Raw genomic sequence first — 12,843 nt, forward strand, 5'->3', positions numbered from 1 at the left:
CAACTCAGCTGGGAGGCTAGCCTAGTCACACACCCCCACTCCCCTCCCTCCCTTCCAAGCTTGACCTTTGCCTCGTTCTATGAGGCGTCCGTCCTGTCGTAACTTCGTACCTTATAGTCCGATCTTAATGAAATTTGTAGAGCTTGCATTTGGCATGCAAAACTGGGTATATACCCAAGCGCAAAGCTCTAGCTTGAAGAACTACTTCTTCTGCCTTGTGGGTATTACGTGGGTCAGGCATCCAAAAATTAAGTTATTTTTTATCGAAACATAACATGTCTGAACCCACATTCCAAGTTTGCTGCAACAAGCTCTCACAGTTCTCGAGATTTGACTGTTTGTAAAAATCTTGAATATAATACCTTAAATATAGTCCAGTCCGACTCCTCCCCCCTCCCCCCCTAATGTTTCACGTCCCTCGATAATATTGGGTAATTTAATTTAATGCATTTAGAAATCTGTGTTTATTACTTAAACTAATTGCTGTGCGATTGTGTGGCCGAAGCAAAGCCCAAAACAGCACAGCTCCGTGTCTAATATCCTATATCCACCGCCTGATAGATAAGTTCACATTCCCATAATATGTTTTTTAATGGATTCGGGGAAGATAAAGAACAAATCTATACGACTATACAGACTACATATTCGGGGACTGTTCTGCTCACAAGCTTTTGTGTGTGTGTGTATATTCCCAGTGTCAGTGTTGGGTAGCGTCAAAAGCTAACGTAATCAGTCGCTGTACAGCACTGCAAATGTATTTGTCGAATATCGTCGACTATTATTGCATGTTCTGCTAAAAAGTTAGCCGAGCGCTTTTCCAACAGGAACAAATCCATACTAATACAGACTAAATTGGGAAGACGACGTTACATAAGTTTTTGTGTATGTCTGTTTCCGGTGTCAGTGTTGTGTAAGGCCATAAGCTAACGCAATCAGTCGCTGTACAGCACTGCATTTGTCGAATATTATCGCTTAATTCTCATAAAAATTAAAAAATAAAAAAAAAGGGGGCAGTAGGCGGCGAGTCATTAATTATATAGGAGTTGTCTTAAGCACATCGGGAAGCGAATAATACTCAGTCTTCAAGCATCTGCCAATGTTTCACGTCCAAAACAAATAAATTGAAGAGGAGCGCATTATAAAGTTGTCTTTATATTCGTTTTCGTATAGTGTTTGGTTAAATTGCATCCATTAGATCCCGATACCCAACATAGAAATACCTATAGATATCTTTAAATTAAGCCCCTAACAGGCAAGTGCAATTATAGTACACGTTCGGCAAAAGTCACTTTAATACGATCTTTACTGACTTCAGAGTAAGTTTACAATATTTTCATAGCCTCAAATAATATTGCTAGTAATTGTAGACACAAGCCATCCCTTTCACTCCCCCCCCCCCCCCCCCCCCTGTCTTTAAGTACAGCCAGCAGGAAGCAAAAAAAATTCGTACAGCTCTCCATCAGAATATGGAAGATATTCAATGTTGGATAAAATGCCTTTAAGGTACAGTCTGTCCTAAACGTAAGTGTGTTTACGTACATAACCTCAAAAATTCAAATAACTGTTATTACATAGTGCAAGGAAATATTTAATACTCTTTCTCTTTCTAGCGAAATGTGAAGGAAAAGATTCTTCGGATCTAGTACCAGAATTCCGATTTGGGCCTAAAGGTAAGTACTATACATAATATATATATATATTATTTATTAGAAAGATTGGGTTCTTGTAATACAAAAACATGCAAACGCATTGAAAGAAGGCATCTCTTTAATTTCTGTACAGTATTTGGGACCTCATCGATCGATCCCGTCGAAAGGCAGCTATTCAAAAATTTGCAAAAAGATCATTGATATACCGTTAGTACTGACATTCGTGTAAGTGTTTACATACTTTAAGCTACGCTCATTATCAAAAAATGTTGTGCGTAACTGTACTTACACCCAAGTCAGTTTGTCGAATGGACGACGCATCTAATAAAAAAATTTATAAAGCAATTTGCGTCATCCAAACTCTGAACAAAGGCGGCAGCATCGAATATTTGAAAAATATAAATAAATATAAATGTAAGTGTTCAAATTTTTAGAAATCATGTTGAATATTAAATTTAATACTCTTTCCTTTTAACGCGTTTTCAAAACAAAAGCCAGAACGAAGACTTGGCCGTGTAAAAGAAGGTTCTCGCAAGCATTTTGAGTTTGGCAAAGGGTTAGTATAATGGTACGTTAGTTCATTAACTATTTTATATGCTTAAAGGTTTCTTTCTTTGTTTTTCCTACAGTGTTTAGAAAGAGCAGCAAAATCAAACTAAGTAAGTTCCTTTAAAAAACTGTGGGTAGATAATGCATATAGTCTTTATCTCTCATATGTACAAGCGATGGGCTTAGAGCTTTGAAATTGGCTTTCGTGGCGGCTAATCTCAACTCTATCTTAAGCTACGAATGCATATGCTCAAGAGAAAGCCCACATTTGCAGCGATTTATTGACTGAAATCCAACAAAAGTAAAGCCTTTGTTCGATTTCTTAGAGAAAACAAGTCTAAATTCCATTTATAAAACTATATACGCGCAGTAGAAATTAGGGATATATATTTGAAAGTAAATCTAGTAAGCAAATCCAAAAAGAATCGCCCGTCGTGTAACCGATCTCATTAATCGTTTAGGGCTTTTGAATAACGGTCATAATGTGGCCATATTGCATTTATAGTCCGGCCAGCCTCAGCATATTTTTCTAGTATCTGGTATTTTTTCTGGTATTTCTCTAAGGCTTAACGTTTTTCTTGCCAGTTTCTGATTGGCCAGCGCGACTACGCATCGCATTGAATCAATTTATACACCAGGGTTAGGCTACAGGTAGCTAATCCAAATTATTTGAAAGTAAATATAGTATGCAAATCCAAAAAGAATCGCCCTTCGTGTAACCGATCTCATTAATCGTTTTATTCCTTAGGGCTTTTGAATAACGGCCATAATGTGGCCATATTGCATTTAGAGTCCGGCCAGACTTAGCATATTTTTCTAGTATCTGGTATTTATTTGGTATTTCTCTAAGGCTTAACGCTTTTCTTGCCCGTTTCTGATTGGCCAGCGCGACTACGCATGGGATTGAAAGCAATTTGCTCGAGTATAAATTAGTTCAAATGGTATATATTTGTTTTTATTTCAGTAAAATGGCGCTAACGCACAAGTCGGGCTCAAAGCAGTTCGTGAAGAACGTGATGGTGATGAAGAAGGACACTTGCTCGGTGCGCGAGCTGCTTAACTGGGTGAACGCGGAGATGCAGTGCGACGTGCGGGAGCTGTCCGAGCTAAAGACGGGCGGCGTTTATTGCCAATTTGTGCACAAGCTGTTCCCAGCTGAAATATCGCTGACCAAGGTCTATCTGTACACGAACGCCAGCTACGAGATTGAGGCCAATTTTAAGCTGCTGCGCAACACCTTTGCCAAGCTCAACATCCGCAAGGATGTGCCGAACCGGGAGCTGGCCAAAGGTCGCGGCCATTATGAGTTCCTCAATTGGCTGCACAAATTCCACAAGATGAACCACAATGGCCGCGCCTACGATGCCAGCAAGGAGCGCCGCGGTAAACCGATCGGACTTAAAAAAATCGTCGAAGCCGAAAGACGTTTCGATTATGCCGCCTATTTACGACAAAGCAGCACAATAGTCGCCTCTGTGCATCCGCGGAAGCCAGTGGAGCTGGTGCCCCGCGCACACAGCCTAATCGGCATTTCGGTGAAGCCGGATAATCTTGCGTCCTGGAAACTGAACCCAATGCCGGACAAGTCCAAAGCCAAAGCCAAAGGATCGACGCAGTCCATACTCGGTCGAAAATCTGCCCAGTCAGCCGGTAAATCAGTCAAAACAATTTGTGAGCCAGTTAATCCTTCAAATGAACCAGGCGAATCAGTCCCATCGCAGCCAGATCGATCGGACGAATCACGCCAGTCGACACCAGAGTCGCTGCCCAGCGTTCCATTAAAACAAGGTTATCCTAAACGAATCCAGTCGCCAGGCCGAGAAACAGACCCGGAATCAGACCCGGATTCATCCAACCCGGAGCCACATCCTGCCGTGCCATCAAAGCGCCCGAGCTACAAACGTTCCCATTCGACAGCCAAACAACTTCCTCCGGAACCAATACAAGCTGCTAACGAATCACTTCACTCGACGCCGGAGCGAATATCCGCCGTGCCATCGAAGCGCGCTAGCTATAAACGGAACCAGTCGCCTGCTCTGGAACCACTGGACGCTTGGTTCGAACCACTCGAGTCGCCATTGAAACGTGTTAACTATAGACGAGCTCAGTCGCCAGACAAATCCATATCGCCGGAACCACTCGAGCCTGACCCAGAACAAACCAACTATAAACAAAGCCGGTCGACAACTGATTTAGCTAACCCGGAATCGAAGCTGGAACCGCATCCAACAGTGCGTGTGGGCCATAAGCCAAAGCCTTCAGCAGCTCCGGAAACACTTCGCGCTTGGTTTGAACCACTTGAGACGACAGCGGAGCCACTTTCTTCCGTACCATCAGCTTGTGTTAGCTATAAGAAAAATAAGTCGCCGGAGGATCCTGACCCGGAGACGGTACCTTCGACCGTATCGAAGCAAATTAATTATAAGTCTGTTAACTATCAACGAATTCAGTTGCCAGTCCAGGAAAGTGGCCCGGAACCGTTCGAATCTTGTTGTCAATTCTGTGAGTTGACACCGGAGTCGGTGACTCCCGTGCCAGCCAGGCGAGTTAATTATAAACGAGTACAGTCGCCGGCTAAAACTGTTGCCCCGGAAGAACCACTGGCCGGTTATGAGGCAGCCCGGGAAATTCCACCGGAGCCACAGCCTGAACTATTGAAACGTGTTAAGCATAAATCAAGTCGGTCCGCAGCTCGTGAAAAAGCCCCGGAATCACTGCAGGCTTGGTTCGAACCTCTTGAGACGACACCGGAGCAACTCTCGTCCGTACCTTTAAAGGGCGTTAATCATAATCGAGAAACAGCCCCGGAACCAACACAAGCTCGAGGTTCAGAGTCGATGCCTGGTCCAACTTCAAAGCGTGTTAATTATAAACGAGTTCAGTCGCCAGCTAAAACTGTCCCCTCGCAAACACCAGAGGCTCGCTATGAGCCAGCCCGGCACATAGAGCCGGAACTACCGGACGCACATTCCACATCCGTACCATTAAAGCGTGTTAAGGATAAACGAATTCAGTCCGCAGCCAAAGTAGCTCAGAAAACATCACAAACCGATCAGGAAGCCCTTCAATCCGCAACAGAGCCACTTTCGACCGTACCAGCTCGGCGTATAGTTCCGGAAATAGTTCCGGAATCACAGACTGTTCATGACCCAGTTCAAACAGAAACAGAACCACTTGCTGCCCTACCATCTCGACGTCTTAACTCTAAGCCAATCCAAGAAGTCGCTCCAAAACCATCAAAGGCTAGTTATGAACCACGGCAGTCGGAATGGGATCCAGCTTCTGTCGGAAAATCAGTGAAACCAATTTGTGAACTAGCTAGACTTTCCACTGAACCAGTCAAGGAATCGACACTGGAGCCTTTAAAGCGTGTTATTTATAAACGAATTCAGTCGCCGGGCCGATCAATAGTTCCGGAACCGTGCGACCCTTATCGTAAACCAGTTGAGCCGACGCCGAAGCCCATCACTGCCGTAGCTTCAAAGCGTGCTATTGTTAAGCGTATACAGTCGCCGGCTAAAACAGTTCCTCCGGATCTACCACAGGCTGGCTCCGAGCGTGAGTCAACACCGGAGCCACATCCTGCCGTACTGCCTCAACGTCTTATTTCCAAGCCAATCTCGACGACATGCGAAGCTAGTCATGAACCACTTCAGGCGAAAAGAAATCCATTTCCTGATCCATCGATTCCGTCGACAACCCGAGAAATAGCTCTGAAATCCACACAGGCTGATTTTGAGAGCCTTCCTGACCCACTCACGCAGCGTGCTAATATCAAACCAATCCAAGAAACAGCTGAGGAATTACCGCAAGCTGATGATGCACAACGTCAGTGGGAAGCAGAGCCTCTTCCTGATCCACCAGAACAGCGCTTAAGCAATAAGCCCAACGCGTCGACATCCACAGAAATAGGTCGAAGGGCTTATCAGGAAACGCTTCGGTCAGAACCAGAGCCACTTCCTGACCCGCCATCAGAGCGTGTTAGTAATAAGCCCATTCCGTCGACATCCCGAAATAAAGCGCCGGAATCAGCAGAGGAACCTTTTCATTCGGAAGCAGAGCCTCCTCTTGCTGACCCGCCATCAGAGCGTGCTGGTAATAATCCAAACCCGCCACAATCACAAGAAATAGCTGCGGAATCTTCACAGGCTGATGAGGAAACGCTTCCGTCAAAGCCCGATCCATCGATAGATGAACCCAGGCACTTGGCGTCGTCCTTAGCTGTTTTGAAAGTCGGGCAGTCCGTGGTCCGTGCTTATTGTGAGGAGAGTGGCTGTGTCGCATTGCCATCGGATTCGGACTCTGAGGACGAGAAGGACGATCATATTTGGGACGTACGCCGTCAGATCGTGCTGTTGCGGAATAAGCTTACGACAATTGAGACCATATTGCTGAAGTACTCGGCGAGTTCACGGCTAAGTGTTAAGAAACTAAAACGCTATTTACGCAAACAACAGGTTGATGAACCATTCGTCCTGGGCAACTTTTAAAAATACGATTATTTTTTTTCATATACCCGTTGCGTTTAAAATGTTCTGTTCTTGTTTTGTATCATTTATATACACAGTGTGACCAATTGTCACCATCTGTAAGCAAGTTTTGGTTTTTAGTAAATTTATCGCATATGGCAACACTTGATTAGCTTTCATTTGTGTTAAACTGCCTGATTTTAAATATTGTTCAGTGTGGCCATTTACCGTGTGACCAATTGTCACCATCTGTAAACAAGTTTTGGTTTTCAGTAAATTGATCGCATATGGCAACACTGCCTGATTTTAAGCATCGTTCAGTGTGGCCATCTATCGCAATTTACAAAAATTCAAATTGCAATGCCACGGAAAGTCCAGCAATCTGACAATTTGCAATTTTTTATTTTGATAGAAATAAGCGCTGGAGTCGCGCAGAGCGCAAAGAAAGTAGCTCAAGGCAAAAGAGAAGCGAGCTTACCAGCAGTCCGATTAGAAGCAGGACAAATATCACATGCAGCTCTTGCAGGCCCAGCATTCGGTAGCTGCTCGACTGCAGAGCTCTCAAGTTATTTTCGTCCAGCTCCCAGCGTGCCCAAATGGCCAGCAGTCCCACGGAGCGCATCCACATGATCTCCTCGTTGAGCGCATCGATCAGAAAGGAGTGCTTCCTGAGGTACATGGTCAGCTGCACGTCGATCACATCCTGTGGTATTAGCTCGAAATGATTCCCCGCCTGCTGCTGCTGAGCTTGTGCACCCAAGCGATTGTACATCAGGAAGATTTCGAGCACAGTGGCGGCCACCTGCCGTTTGTCCCGTGGACGCTCCGCTAGGTAATGCAGGGGCTGCAGCAGGGTGCCGTCGCCATCGAGCATGCGGAATCGCATCTGCTGCACGGTGGGTATCTCGGCGAGCACATCGTGAATGCCAGCCGAGAGTACCACTGTGTAATTCTGGGCCACCAGCTCCTCGATGGACTGCGGCAGCCGATTCAGCTGCTGCGTCCGTATCAGATGGTAAAGCAGCCCCTGGTATATGGTGCGTATGAGTAATGTGTAGAGCATCAACATGATGCAGTGCACATGCTTGGCGATCGAACGCGGCGTCTGCAGCATGGGCATGCCCACGAAGATCAGCACCAGGTTGAGCCAGACGGAGCCCTGCTCCCTAGGCAGCAGCAGTCGGTCCATTGCCAGGTGCAGCAGCAGCGAAAGTGCGAGCACAAGGCCAATGGCCAGCCAAATCGTAGTTGGGTATGGATAGAGCAGAATGTCCAGGGAGCTCAGCTCATATGTGATGCCCAAAACGCCAAACCGGAGGCTCGTCTGATGATAGTTGTGGGTCGATGTGGCCAGCAGGCTGTGTGCCACCGTCTGACGAATGCCGCCCACACACAGATCCGCCTCGCCACGTTGCAACTGCCAACAGAACAAAGAGAAGATAGTCATTTGGGTGGAGGAGTAGACAACATGTCACTCACCATTTGCAGCATTCTATTGCCCAACAGGCCCGGTCCAGGCGGTGGCTCGCGCACCTGGATGGTCAGGTTGAGTCTCTGGATGAGCGTTTGCAAGAGGCGCCCCTCGAGGCCGCCAACGATGCGCGCATCGGATCCCGCTGTCGCCTCCAGCTAGAGGAACGGCGGCATATGCCAGAGTGCGGCACGAAGAGGGCAGCCAAAGAAGTTGCCCAGTTTGCGGGGGAAGATCTGCGGATGGAGCATGTGGCTGCCATTGTAGCGATTGATCAGCTGTGGACTCATATCAGCACAGCTCTGCGGACCAAACGGCAGATACGTGTACAAGAGGATCTCCCCGTTGGCCCTCTGCACCTGGACGTTGCAATTGATGAGCTGGTGGCGCCAGCAGTGCGCAAAGATGCGGCGCATCTCGCCGAACAGCAGACGATCGCGCGCCTGCAGAAAGATGTAGTAGTGCTCGTTGTAGTTGTAGTCACGGGAATAGGACTCCACCTCGATCTCTGCAAAGGCCGCATACGAGTCCGTGAATATGAGATTGTAATGCCTGCGACCAGGGATTAGCCGGCGCAGCATTCCCTCTTGCACGATGACAATCTGGAGCGGAGCTATGCCCCAGCTGCGAAAGAGTATGCTCATCATCTCGTTGTAGAAGTTGCACGTGTGATTGTTACGGCAGCAGAGGGTCAGCACCAGCGACGGCGTCACGCTCATTATATAGCTGTGGACCACGTGCAGCAGGGCTTGTGCCACGTACTCATTGATGTGGTTCATCTGCTCGCCGGACAGATCATGATACGACTGCAACAGCTGCGATATGTTCATTCTGTGCCCGCTCTTAATTCCCAAATGTGCCCGCCATTGGCCCCTGCCTGGGGCTGGGCACCTGGCTGAGGTGCAGCCACGCGCCAACTTTTGTTTATCTTTTACATTAATTGCCTGTAAGTAGTTTTTGATTAATGATACATTGGATAAGTGGTTGCCGCATAATCAATACTTGGTTTTTTGTTGTTGCTTCCCATTTTTTTTATTCTTTTTCTTTTCGTGGTGTCGCAATAACTTTTGCTTTTATTGATTTACAGTTAAATTCGAAAACCGCGTTTTTACTCAAGCGTAACCAACTTAACGTTTCTATAAAACGTTCGCAAAGTTGCCAGATCGTTTAAAAGCAGTTGCCAAGGTTTTTATGTGGCGCTGGCAAATACAGCACATTCCGTTAACTGCAAGCGTGACGTACGTTAGCTCGTAGTTAGATGCAGCGCTGCCAGATCGCGAAAATAAAAAGCCCCTGGAGCCACACATTAAATGCAGCATAACGGTTGTAACGGCAATTCGACACTGAGTTTAGGGTATCTCCTAGTCGTGCACTCCCACCCTAAGCACTTTGGATATTATTAAATCGGGTCCACCCATCGTGCATTATATTTTGATTTCTATAGAATTTCTACACATTTTTTGGTATCTGGAGATGTTTAAGCCAAACTCAAATCAATCCTTGACCAGGTGCACCGTTGCTGGCTTGGTCAGTCGATGGCAGAGGAGCTCGGCGCCAAAAATCAATATGGCCAGAGCATAGAGAGCGCCCATCAGAGTGTAGATGCCGTCCAGCTGGCTGAGCTGTTCGTTTTGCTGCTCCTGCTGTTGCTCCAGCTGCAGCAGCTGCGTGTTCCTGTGGCTGTACTCGGTGAAGGCGGCACGTCGCCAAAAGTCAATGAAGCCGCTGGCATCGAGACGGCGCAGCAGATCGTTGAACTGTTCCAGGAAATACGAGTGCTTGGGCATATAGATGACCACCTGCTGCAGATTGACGTATTGCGTCAGTATATGGTAGCTGCTCCGACGGTTTGTGGCGCTCAGATGGGCATGGGCCGAGTCAATGCCGGTGATGGCAAAGTAGCGACTGTTGCCGGACCGATGCAGTGCATCCAGCACAGCCTCATCGAACGGCGAAGCGATGCCCACAAAGCTCTCATAGTTGCGCGCCACCTGGGGCATCTCGCGCAGCATGCTCAGTATGTTGGTTGTGCACAGGCCTCGAAAATTCCGCTCCAACAGCTGCTCAAAGGATTGCGGCAGCGTTCCAAACAGCTGCAGCCTTATGAAATGGAACAGCAACGACTGATACACCACGCGCAGTGGAATGCTCCCGTAGAGCCAATGCGCATAGATGATGCGCTGCAGCCAGCAGCGCGGCAAACGCACCAGCGTCACGCCCAGCAGCAGCTCCAGCACCTGCAGACCCATGTGCCGCCAGCGCCACATATAGATAAGCCAATGCAGGATCAGCGCGGCGAGCAGCGTGCGCCAAACGCACCACTGGAAAGGGAAGTGGAGCAGCGTGAGGCGGCCAAAGCGAAAGTGTTCGACAGCCACAGTGGCCACCAGGGGCGCATAGTAATGGGCCACGGGCGAGGTCAGGATGCGATTGCGTCCAGCTGTTTTGCGGAAATTGCCCACGCTCAGATTGGCGCGCTGCTTCATCAGCTGCAAGGGCAAAGTGATTAGTCACACCAAAGACGGGATATATATATATAAACGATATTCATAGTTGCCTGCAAAGCTGCATAAAATAGACTGCAATCTGACATAATTCTAATTTTCTGCAGCCCAGATCCTAGTGTGTAGACTTGCAAAGATCGTGCTGGAAAATACGCAACTCCTTTCTGACACGATTCTCCACTATTTGCACTTATTTTCTGCAGCCCAAAGCCTAGTCTGTATGTTTAGTGTAGACTTGCAAAGATCGTGTTGGAAAATACGCAACTCCTTTCTGCCACAATTCTCCGCTATTTACACTAATTTACTGCAGCCCAAAGCCTAGTCTGTATGTTTAGTGTAGACTTGCAAAAATCGTGTTGGAAAATACGCAACTCCTTTCGTGATTTTCAACACCTAAGTAATTAGTTATTTTTTAGGAAATTTGCTACGAAAAATACTAAGTGAACGGTAAAAATGAAAACGACGCCATTTAAAAATGTCGCCAGAGACCGCGATTTGCCACGATAAACAACAGAAAACAAGAGGAAGAAGCTTAACTCTAGTCGTATAGTTCTATGTAAAAGCTGATACACACTAGAATATATAAGTCTACTTAATTTAACTTTTGCAGGGAACTCTGTGACCCAAATGCATATGTATATTAAGATGAGTAACGCCCAAGAAAATTGCCTTTCACAAAATTGAGAAGAAGCACAGTCCAGTTACCGGGAGGAGAGCTACAGGCTACTCACCAGCTCTAGGGGACCCATGGGGCGGCCATTACCCCAGTTCTGCTGATAGCTGGCCACCGTCTCGAGCGTGACATTGTGCAGCAGCAGGCTAAAATTGAGACGCTGCGCCAGATGCTCAATAAGCCGAATCTCAAAGCCGGCGGCGCGCATTTTCGCTGCCCGCGCATCCCAGTTGAGCTCCACAAAGGGCGGCGCATGCCAGACGACCACACTGAGCGGGCATTGATGCAGCTGCTGCAGCTTGTGCGGAAACATGGGCGCGTGCAGCATGCGCTGGCCATCGAATCGATTCACCAGCAGCGGCTGTGCCGCCTGGCAGCGTTGCGCCGTATACGGATAATAGGTATAGATGAGCACCTCCACCTGTGCCGTCTGCACCATGACGTTGCAGTGCAGCCAGTAGTGGTGCAGGCAGTGGTCCAGTATCAGCTGCAGTTCGCGTTGAATGAGCGCGTCGCGCGCCTGCAAAAATATGAAATAATACTCGTGATCGTCGTAGCCCGCATTGTCCTCGGCAATCTTCGTGGAGCTGTGCGAGATGGCAATAAGCAGGAAAGAAAATGGATAATGCTTTAAGAGTAACAGATAAGAGTGCTCTAGTCGAGATTTTCCGACTAGAAGATATCCTGAACCGTAACAAAAAAACGATAAAGATACATTTCTTTAGCTTTTACAGAGGAACACGGATCTCATCAAGATGCTTCCCAATACTGCCCAACCAATATACCCTCCTTACACAATATCGATGGGTATTATTACCGCAAGCCCTCGTAGGAATCGACCAGCAGTAGATTGCAGTATTTGCGTCCGGGCACATGGGGCGAATGATTGATGTGCTGCATCTGCACTGAGACAGAGCTCCAGGTGCTGACCAGATCGCCCAGGACATGCTCAAACCATTTGCCAATTGTCCAGCTGCCGGTGGCCACGGTTATTACCAGCGTTGCGCTCAGCTGAGCGAACACATCCTGGATGACATGCCGCAGCGCACGGACCACATACAAATTCGCCTCCTCTGCCTGGATGCCAATAAGCTTGCTATCCACATAGCTGGCGTAGATTCCGCTCACGTTCATTCCGTACAACATGCAATGGCAACTGCTAAAGCAGAACTACTCCGCAGCCAGATGAGCTGTTTATTCCCAGCAAGATAAGATCAGGCGGTAAATATGTATGCAAAGTTAATTAAACACAAACAAGTGCATGATGTTCTTAAGGAATTGTACCCATGGGCACACATAAAATGTACCTTTTTCATTAAAAGTACCATATGTGTCTATTCACAACGTTGATAAATAAAAATGTATCAATCTTGATTAAATTTTAATCTGTAACAATTACATTTGACCCAAATTCAAGCCTTATATATTCAGTGTACCATTGAACAAATTATATTTAGGTACATTTGTACCACATCTGCTCAGTAAGCTATTTTACAGCTATTTTTTAAATTGGATTTAGCGGCAATTG

At 47.0% G+C, this 12,843-nt stretch overlaps 3 protein-coding genes across 9 annotated transcripts; 1 reads left to right on the plus strand and 2 right to left on the minus strand.

The window, feature by feature from the left end:
• The first annotated feature begins 1,090 nt into the window (after positions 1-1,090).
• LOC115768519 (titin-like) lies at positions 1,091-6,815 on the plus strand. Of its 7 annotated transcripts, none has more exons than XM_030713105.1 (8): positions 1,091-1,316; positions 1,424-1,521; positions 1,611-1,670; positions 1,783-1,874; positions 1,946-2,063; positions 2,144-2,205; positions 2,279-2,308; positions 3,163-6,815. In XM_030713105.1, the coding sequence occupies exon 8, from the start codon at positions 3,167-3,169 to the stop codon at positions 6,686-6,688; it is 3,522 nt and encodes a 1,173-aa protein (XP_030568965.1). In that variant the 5' UTR covers positions 1,091-1,316; positions 1,424-1,521; positions 1,611-1,670; positions 1,783-1,874; positions 1,946-2,063; positions 2,144-2,205; positions 2,279-2,308; positions 3,163-3,166; the 3' UTR covers positions 6,689-6,815. The 7 variants fall into 7 exon arrangements, with proteins under 7 accessions (XP_030568965.1, XP_030568966.1, XP_030568967.1 ...); XM_030713106.1 differs by having other exon boundaries at positions 1,992-2,063; XM_030713107.1 differs by having other exon boundaries at positions 1,783-2,063; positions 2,144-2,217.
• A 252-nt stretch (positions 6,816-7,067) lies between these two features.
• Positions 7,068-8,968, minus strand: LOC115768513. Its single transcript, XM_030713099.1, is given in 2 exon segments — positions 7,068-8,084; positions 8,147-8,968. Coding segments are annotated over 2 exon segments (1,839 nt in total).
• A 566-nt stretch (positions 8,969-9,534) lies between these two features.
• Positions 9,535-12,532, minus strand: LOC115768501. Its single transcript, XM_030713087.1, has 3 exons — positions 12,133-12,532; positions 11,374-11,902; positions 9,535-10,627 (listed from the first exon to the last, which is right to left on the minus strand). Exons 1-3 carry the CDS (start codon positions 12,459-12,461, stop codon positions 9,632-9,634), a joined length of 1,854 nt encoding a protein of 617 aa, XP_030568947.1. The 5' UTR covers positions 12,462-12,532; the 3' UTR covers positions 9,535-9,631.
• Between the last annotated feature and the right edge of the window lie 311 nt (positions 12,533-12,843).

This window comes from Drosophila novamexicana, unplaced genomic scaffold (genome assembly GCF_003285875.2).
Source record: "Drosophila novamexicana strain 15010-1031.04,08,12 unplaced genomic scaffold, DnovRS2.1 tig00001813-arrow-arrow-pilon, whole genome shotgun sequence".
NCBI lineage: Eukaryota > Metazoa > Arthropoda > Insecta > Diptera > Drosophilidae > Drosophila > Drosophila novamexicana.

Bases quoted from the DNA above. Each gene is read 5' to 3' on its own strand.
- LOC115768519 (XM_030713107.1), top strand. From the start codon at position 3,167: ATGGCGCTAACGCACAAGTCGGGCTCAAAGCAGTTCGTGAAGAACGTG.
- LOC115768501 (XM_030713087.1), bottom strand. From the start codon at position 12,461: ATGTTGTACGGAATGAACGTGAGCGGAATCTACGCCAGCTATGTGGAT. The intron at 11,903-12,132 runs GTAATAATACCC...CATCTCGCACAG, and splicing joins GATTCCTACGAGGGCTTGCG to CTCCACGAAGATTGCCGAGG. The intron at 10,628-11,373 runs GTGAGTAGCCTG...TTGCCCTTGCAG, and splicing joins CCATGGGTCCCCTAGAGCTG to CTGATGAAGCAGCGCGCCAA.